At 28.9% G+C, this 9,672-nt stretch overlaps 1 protein-coding gene across 1 annotated transcript; it reads left to right on the top strand.

Moving 5' to 3' along the window:
• The first annotated feature begins 646 nt into the window (after nucleotides 1-646).
• On the top strand, nucleotides 647-1,987 carry LOC121118544 (uncharacterized). The gene is made up of 2 exons (XM_040713122.2): nucleotides 647-1,329; nucleotides 1,397-1,987. Exons 1-2 carry the CDS (start codon nucleotides 858-860, stop codon nucleotides 1,573-1,575), a joined length of 651 nt encoding a protein of 216 aa, XP_040569056.1. The 5' UTR covers nucleotides 647-857; the 3' UTR covers nucleotides 1,576-1,987.
• The last annotated feature ends 7,685 nt before the right edge of the window (nucleotides 1,988-9,672 follow it).

Here is a 9,672-nt window from a genome sequence, read left to right as displayed (position 1 = left end):
TGGTAGTATATAGCTACTATTACTTATTACGAGTGTATTTTCCTCCCTAATATTCCTTCTCGACCCATTAATTTTAAAATCTACATTTTTATCTAATAAGAAAAACTGTAAAAAAAAAATAAAGTAATTTTTCATCTAAAATGCATAATAAAAATTTTCGACAGCTCATTAAGTACTAAGGAAAGTTATGTATATAGTATATATATATTTAATATAAGTATATACGTACATAATATATTTTATCAAATCTAATAAAAGTCAATTTTATGACGGGAGGAACAAGAACTCTTGATTTAAAAAAGAAAATTATACATAATATATGAAGAAACCTACAAAGTTATTACAAATGAACAGGAGGCTAGATAGTCATAAAATATTCATTAACCTTAATAATATAATGTTATTCATATTAGTAAGCAATACGTATAAAGTATGTAAATGGGATTACAAATCATAAATCAAAGAAGATTTCACGAAATTTTCATTAATATGGTATGACGTCATAAGAGTACAAAGAACCAACTATAGTGTTAAACATTATTATTGTCGACTATGGAGCACGCTGTATACAAAATACAACCGCACAAATCACGCACGCCGAGGACGATTCCTCTTTCTTCTTCTTTTTCAACTCATATTGCAATTTACTGTCAGTACCGGTTTTGTCATCGGTGTATGGTCAGTAGCTCATAGTTAACTGATATCTACATATTCATCATAATTAGTGAAATTCATACTCTTAAAAACCATTTTGAAATATAAATTTTTCATTTTATTTTGTTCATCTTGCACCTAAAGCATCAATATTTCCACATAATACCAATATATGTATATGAGTCTGAGGTACACCACCAAAAATGGTCTCAGTTATTCATCCTAGTTCTACGCAGCATTTTGGACCCTATAATCCATATGTGCCATCCTCTTCTGACATCATGAACTATACAACACCAGTTCAAGCCTACACGGGTCAACAACATCTGACCTGGCCTTCCTCCTCACTCCTTCGAACCTTTTACCGTCCTCAAAATCCCTTCAATCTACAAAATAGAACACGTTACGATGTGAAGGACTATTCCAAGCCTCTTTTTGTAGATTGTTCTATCGAGTATGAGCTCCCAAATGCTCCTAAAGTCCCTAAGAATAGTGAACCCATTCTTATGATTCATCCGAGTTACATGAAGCCTCGCATTTATTTGAAAGCTAAATCAGTCAATCGTTCAAATGAAACTAAAAATCTGGCGCCTAAAGTGAGCACTGCCAAAAAAAATGCCAAAAGAAGTTATAAACAAGGACCCGGTGCAGGAGAGTTTCCAGGAGCTTATCAAGGTAAATTAAAACTTAAAAGACTCGAATTAATCATTTGACTAATGTATTATCCTTTTTATACTTCCAGCTCTTTTACCACAATCTCAAGTTCCTTATACAAGCTGCTACTGTTGCCAGTGCCATCCCTTGGCTGCTGCATCCAAGAGGAGCCGTCAAATGTATTTTGAACAACTCAAACAGCAACAGCATCCATTTTTTCAATATCCACAAGGATTGAATTTTAGATATGGACCCAATTGGACTTGAGTCAAATCAAGTTGCTTATCGAAATCGATGGTTTTTATCTCTAAATAATTTCACGGAGTTCCTTATATTCGGGACTTGAATTCGGAAACCCAGAGAAAAAATTTAAATGGGTTCATATTACACAGTAATATTTTTGAGTGCATCTTTGTGAATTAGTTGAACAATGATGATACTGTGGAGAGAAAAAATGAAATGAAGTCTCAAATGACTAAGGCTTTATTTCTTTAAAAAAAATATTGTGTATTGATTTTAAAAGTTTGACAAAAAGAGTGAATTAAAAAGAATCTTTGAATTATATACTATAAAAAAATAATTTGAATGTAACATTTAGTAAAATTATAGGATTATAAATCTATTTAGATACATTATAATTAATAAATGTTCACATTAAGTGTTGAAAATTATAGAAAAACGCAGCGTTTTTGTTGGCTTTTTAAATATGTTCACAAGTCTTTTTTACGAGTCGAGTTGCGAGTTTTTTCATTTGGAGACCCAGTCAAGTTAGATTGCAGTTTAATATCACTGAGTCATACTCGAGTGCGATTCTCCAGCTCTGACTTAGTCATTATCAATTTTAAACTTGAATTATTAATTATATTATAATAAAAAGCTTATGGCGCTTATATAGTAATACTATTACTATAAAAAAGGACGTCTAAAGCCTTGGAGTCTAATTCAAGTCTGAATATTATAACTTTTAGTGCGAGTCGAGTCGGAAGTTATTCAAATCGAGTCAAATTCCTAATGTAAGTTTTCCATTTGAGGCTGAGAAAAATTGGAAATGGTTGTTCATTTAGGTTTAAGAGCGACTGAACCCCTAAAGTCCTCAGCTCCGACTGTGGTTGGCAAAACATTTATGTAACTCGTTACTTTTACTGTATCTCTCAAACTTTCAAATTAAAAGACACTGGGAGGGAATTGGTAATCAGACAATTCCTCCTAACTATGAAATTATTATTCCATAATTGTTGGGAGTTGTTCACAGCTGAACAAGAACTAATGTCAATTCAACCAATCAACGTTAAGAACACAGAAATTTATGTGTAATTGAGGTAACGTCGTAAAATAAGTAGTAGTGTTGTATAGTTTACAGGATACTATAACAGTATCATGGTTTTGACGTATTTAAATTGGCACTCACTAAATATTTATGTATTGAAACCGATACAAGCAACGTCATTATGTTATCAAAATATTGGACCAGTGATAATATAATCTCCCAAATTTTTGAGATAGTGCACTTTTATCTGACGTAAGCATTGTTGATGTCGGTCCCTTTGGGGGTCTAAACAACCAAGTTTTATAACAATCAAAACCTTTTTTTTATTAATGTCAAGAAAAGTAGTGAACTACTGCATGTCAAAATGAGACCAACAAATAAAAGGGCTCAAATATTACTTGGGTTCAAAATGTATATCCTAGGAATACCTAGTTTTAATATATATCAGACTCCACTATGTATTAAAAAAAAATTATTAACTCGTAATACGAACTTATTTTCATATTGTAGACAATAAATTTAACTTTTACAATGGAAAGAATACGATATTTTTCCATAGTTATCCTACTTTTCTTGTCGTTAATCGATCCAAAAAAAATCAAATCTATTACTTTGATTTAACTAAAAATATCACAGTTTATCATAGGCATCAAGAATGTAGTATTAAAGATGTTTTTTAAAACTTTTGATACAGTTTTATAGAAATTTGTCAATCTCATGCGATAAAAATACAAAATATGAACCCCACCTAGATGGCGTCTTCTTTAATTATTATGTAATTTATGGTGCCAGTGAAGACGATGTATTGTTCCATTTATAATATATTGAATGACAAAGTTTTATTTGAGGGCGCTATTATCAGGGAATTTATATAATTTCTTATTTATCTATAGATAGCCCACCATGAAGTATTAATTTAATCAAGCAAAAACAAAAAATACCTATGGACGCCTCAGTAAGTGCAAGTGAATTACCCATAAGGACATTTTTGTTTAATATTTTTAGTTGAAAAATAATCAAAATACTGAACTTAACTTTAGTACTTTATCTGGTAGTAAATTATTGATATCGTGGCAACACTAATAGGTTTTTTAAAGTACCTATCGTGAAGTCGAAATACCTCACATTTTTCAATAGCCGAATATAGAATTAAATTAAAGATTATTATTAATTGTATATATAGTGTACAAGTTGCAATTATGTACAAGCTGTAACTTTTATAAGCAAATTTTACAAATTGGAATTTCTTCGTCTATCAATCCATTATTAATTACAGCATTGTTCATTCTAATTACAACTATCACTTCATTTTGATCAATTAAAATTACATGGTTATTATGTAATTATAAGTAATATAACTGGAAATTAGAAGTTTATAATGTGCTACATAATACTTATATTCGAGTAATTTTTATTAAAATAGTAAAACATTACATCATTAATATATCAATCATCCATTGATTATTCAATTATTGCATTATTCTCAACCCAAGTACTGTATATCTTTCATTTGAAAATATTCATCTTATTTTATGTTTGCAACTTAAAAATATGCTGTAACAATTTGCATATTATAAAAGTTTTGAAAAATAAGGATCGTACTTTTTAACAAAGTAGCATATAATATTTGCACAAGGCGACAGATCAATTTATAAATAATTAAAATATTGGTCAATTTCTGGGGAAAAAATATGGACCATCTACTTACCATTAGGAAAACAGCACCTTTGTTTATCATTTTATTGGTTGTTATCGAAGCATGGATAAAAGCTGTTATTGTTTTTTTTTAAATTTAATCCATTTTAGGTTTAGGTAGAGTAAAAGGCATTCCAGGTGTTGTTAAAAGAGAGCAGGAAAAAAAAACATTGATAATGATGCGATAAGAATTAATCTCTAAGTAATAATAAAAATAAAGTCATGGAATTTGATTGCACAGATAAACTATTTAATATTTACCTTTAGAACGATGTATTTGGATATATCAAAGTCCAAATCCCGTTTGTTCCTCATCAAATGATGTAAAATGAGAAAAGATTTTAAGTATGTTGTTGTTGGATCAAAATACATAATATTATAATCTAAAAACTTCTTCATCATCAAAATATATTAAAAAAAGATTATGTTATGATTACATTTTGATGTTAAATTTAAGGAAAAGGTAATTTAATCGTTTTAAAACTAAATTAAGCACTTAATAGGCCAAAAAATCAATCAATGAAGAAAAAGAAAAAAAATACATCGAAGGAAAGGTTCTCATGCACTAGTTGATAAGGAGATTATTATTTTATATATTATTTATTTTCAATCTAAGAATGTATGTTTTAGTTTGTAAATATTCTTTAATATGATATTATATAGAATAAGGGCTAATCATATGTATAATTTTTTTTTTTCTGAGTGAATTTTGCCGTGATTTTTTTGACGTATTTATAATATTTAAAAAAGAAGATTTATTAATTGTGAACTTTCTGGACGTTTCGGTCTCAAAATCTTAGACTAGTCTCATAATCACACTACTTAAATTAACAGTCATTTTTATGCGTTATAGTGAATAATTATTACTTTTTTTATGGTTGCAAGCAAAAAAAAGGAAAGGTTAAAAATAGGAAAAATCGAACAAAATTTTGTTAAATTACTCAAAACTATCACCATCACCACTGCTACTTAGAATACCATCTTGGAAGTGAGAAAGCCATGTTTATGAATGGTGCTTCCGACAACCACTGTTTTCCAGAATTTTTACTTTTATTTTATGGGAAAGGTGTACAGTAGTTTGTCCAAATCTTGCAGAATAAGCGTTAAATACACATAACTTCCGAAAAAGTAAGTGAATTCTCGGTAAATCATTGTTTATGCCTTCTTCTGTTTCTCTCTCTCTCTCTCATCTTCTACATCAACTTCTTTTCTTTTTCTCTTTTCTTTTTTTTCTATTTATTTTCTTTCTTCTTAAAGTGTCAACCAGTATGGCAGTCAATAAAACAAATGCCACCAAGGTGGCATAGAGTAGTGTGCTGGGACCACGCCACGGCTCGGTCTTGGAAGACTTTGTGCACATTTTGTCACTCGGCCCTCACATCGTACCTTATACAAGCACATTTTTTAAATAAATAACCTGGACATCCTTAATATGTCATTCAAAACGATTAAGTGTAATTAAAACTTGATTCTTAACTGTATCAACGTAGAAATAATTTTCATAAAATTTCCTCTTTTTTGTCATAATATAATCATCATAACCAACATCTTAGTTTAAATATAACTTCTTTAAATGTCTAAATTATAAAGTGCTAAAAAAGTATGATATAAGTACATAATACTTTTATAGAAAAAAATATATTTTTAATACTTTACATACATAAGTTCATAAAATATACCTACATAGAATAAGCTTTTAAAGGTTTAAATAGTAAAAACACACTCTATTTTTCATTTTAAGGTTAAACTCTTTTCATTTAGATTATTATTATTATTTTACAATAATCCTTAAATAAATCCAAAAGAAAATATCTTGATGTAAGAAAGGTATTATGGGATTAAAACGTAACCTTTTAGAAGACATTTTTTTTTTTCCATCTTTGTTAAAAAAGGATAAAGTAAATTATTTCAAGCTAAATAAATCATGAAAAAATATGTTATATATATTGAATACAAACGTCATTCATTTGAACCATATTATGAAGTTATCATCTTTACTGTATCTCTCGACCTTTTTTATTTCAAAAAGGAGATAAAAAGGCCCAAAATATGTTAGTAGTTTGAACAATTATTCTTAAATATTGGACTATTCTTCATTATTAAATAATAGGGAATTAGGATTCACAATCTATAGTTCATTAAAGTTCAACCAATCATAGTTTTAGAACACTAATAAAGAACATTAATAAAAGAAAAATCAACAACTGATAAAAAATATAGTGTACTTTTTATATTAGTGGGACTGGGATAGTACCATGATAATATGCATCATATGAGATTGTATAACCAGATACTTAATACTTGTTAGGGGTGGATATGTAACTTCTCTGAATTAATAAATTCTTAAAAAGAAAAGAAAAAAAAGAGTGGAATACCTACCAAAGTGAAGCTTGAAGACATCATGGAGGCCTTTAAGGTCAACCCAACTATGCTAATATTTTACATGAGTAGACGGGCAGCAATATGAACTTCCGGTCCAAGAACTTGTTGCCCCCTCTGAGCCCAGATCTGAATACACTGGATTACTCCATTTGTTGGCAAATTGAGAAGACGCCCTGCAAAGTCTGCCACCCGAATATTGATTCCTTGAAGAACTCCGTTAACCAACAGTGGAGGATCATGAACAAAGGAATACGTCGCCAGTGCATGCTAGGGATTCTGGAGGCAGATGGAGGCTCTCATTGAGGGTGAGCATAGCCAGATTCGTATTTAATGTGCGTTGTTATAGTAAAAATACAATATTTTCTATATACAACATCAACTTGATCAATTATGAAGATTTTAATTACTACTTAGATGCAGGTCTCAGTACTTTTTTTACACCCGGTAGGTAGGAGAGAAAGATATAATCACAACCTGTGTTGTTGTAACTAAAGAAATTTAAGGAGTATATTTTGTCGATGAATGCATCGAATTATTCATATTTTAGGCTCTTATGAACAAATCTAACAATAATCTTATAAATTCATTATTATTTTATGATTCCATAACTGAATCAAGGGATATAAATAATTTCAGCATAAATATGTTTATACTCATAAATTAGATATGAACCCATGTCTATTTCAATTAGGAGGAGAGAAGCTTAGATATCATAATGTTTAATTAAAAAACAGCTATGAAATAAAATAAGTAAATACAAATGCCACTCCGTATCAAGGAAGAACATAGGCAGGAATGACTCGGATAACTTACTTCAATAACTCCCTAGCTAATCCAAAGTGGTACTTTCATGTACTGACTCACTTAGATATTATCTTTTCAAGAATTAAAGATAATAACACATAATAACCAATTTAAACATGTTCCTAGAAATAAGAGAAAAACATTATGCAAGATCAACTAATATGCATTGACATAGGTAGGAATAGTTCAGATGTACATTGAATTCAAAAGGGTTCTGCAGTTATAGCCCCCAACAAATCCTTAGTAATACTCTCCGCTATTAATAAGCACATATACTCCCTATCTCTTTTTATTAGGATACATTCTCTCCTCAAGAATGAAAAAATACAGCATCACCTAGATATAGCAAGTAATTTTGTTTCTGGAACGAGCTCTTTAGTCAAAAACTTGTAAGTCAAAGCAATTTAACCCATAATAAACAACAACAAAATTATGCTAGGAGAAAAAAAGCTTGTGCACTTGGTCACTCGTATATCAAGATATTACTGTAATGATAACAGCTTTGGTAAATAAAAAAACTGTCATCATGAAAAAATGCTTAGAATTTAAAACTTCAGACTTGAATGTATGTAGTTTTGATACGACATATCAAAGTCATTATTTAATCAACATTGTGTAATATATAATTTAGGGGTCATTGGGAAGTATGTATTGTTTGGAATAACAATATGACTGGTGATCTAACAGATGTTATTGTACATATATGTAATGGTAATAGTACATACTTGTACATAATTTCAAATGAGTTAATCAAACAAAATTGCATATATCTAACAAAGATAAAAATACGTTGACAAAAACAAACACAAAATACATGTTATTTGATTAGCATGTTTTGCAAAAATATATAGCTTCATAGCAAATGTAAGATATCGATAAAAATATGCATTTAGCTATTATATCTAAATAAATATTTACTTCTTTCCTTGCTTTTACTGGTTTTTTGTTTTTATGCTAATCTTGGGTGTGCATAGGGATTAGGGCTAATGAAACGAATTGTTGATTAATTAATTAATTTTAGAAAATAAGTACCTTAATCCATATTTATATACAAACGACGTGTTCATTAAATCCTAGTTGATTTAAAATGTATAAGCAATTTGAGAATTATCAGTGATTTGTCATAGTTTGCCGATTAATTATTCTCGATTTGTTTTTCCTTTAAAAAAATCAACATTTAATAAAAAATATTAACCAAAAGTTGTTAGACTACTTTTTTTTTTTTTTTATAAATTCGAAAAGTATTCGTATTTCTTACCCAAATATACTTGGCATTCAAAAACTTTACACAGTTACCCATAAGACGGAGTAGCTAATTTTGCCAGAATATGTGTATCTAGGATTATTTTGATAAACATTTTTTGTGAATTTTTTATTATAGATATTTTTAAATGAGACCTTGATAATTTCGGAAAGACCTGTTTGGGAATTCATTATCTATATCACTTTAAAATATAATCATTTTTTAAAGCTATTTAATTAATTAGTATTTTATAGTTAAAAAAATTAAAAATGTGTGTAAATTATACTGTGGATTCGAGTATTAGTCAAACTTGGGAAAACATTTCATCACTCAAGTCAAAAAAATTCTAAAAATTACTAAAACTCCTCCAAAATATACTTTGGAAAGTTCAATTTTACTTGAACTCAAATAATCAAAACTGTAAGTATTAAACTAATGATTAATTAAATGTATAGTATCACTAAAAGGGACAGTAAAAACTAGGATCAGATGATCATCTTTGATCGAAACAAGAGTTGATATATTAAAAATGAGAAGCCATATTACATATTATATAAGAATTATAAAAAACTCTAACTCCACCAAACTCAAAAATTACAATATTGTTTTAACACGAACTCAACTCGATGCAGAACTCAATAACTTCAACTCGGCCTAACTCAAACATTTGAACTACAATTCAACACTAATAGAATCCCAATTTTGGCAATAACAGGCATTAATGATATAAAAAGTACATGGGCCTATACTAGAATTTAAACATTATATTGATAACTTTTATTTTATGTCTGAAAACTTTGGCTTAAGATTTACTCTGCAACAGTGATGAGAAAAATTATACAATGACTAGATTTGTTACACTTTGACGTTTAACTATATATTTTGGCTGTTTTTTCAAGAGGTACAATAAAAAAAAACTCAGCCAGTTTTGGACTTTATGCCCAAATAATCGGTATCGAATCTAAAATATGCA

The sequence above is a fragment of the Lepeophtheirus salmonis genome, chromosome 5 (genome assembly GCF_016086655.4).
Source record: "Lepeophtheirus salmonis chromosome 5, UVic_Lsal_1.4, whole genome shotgun sequence".
Classification (NCBI taxonomy): Eukaryota; Metazoa; Arthropoda; class Copepoda; order Siphonostomatoida; family Caligidae; genus Lepeophtheirus; species Lepeophtheirus salmonis.
This window is presented reverse-complemented; position numbering and strand designations above follow the sequence as displayed.

Coding starts and splice junctions, on each gene's coding strand:
- LOC121118544 (XM_040713122.2), top strand. CDS start 858: ATGGTCTCAGTTATTCATCCTAGTTCTACGCAGCATTTTGGACCCTAT. Junction 1,330..1,396: donor GTTTCCAGGAGCTTATCAAG/GTAAATTAAAAC, acceptor TTATACTTCCAG/CTCTTTTACCACAATCTCAA.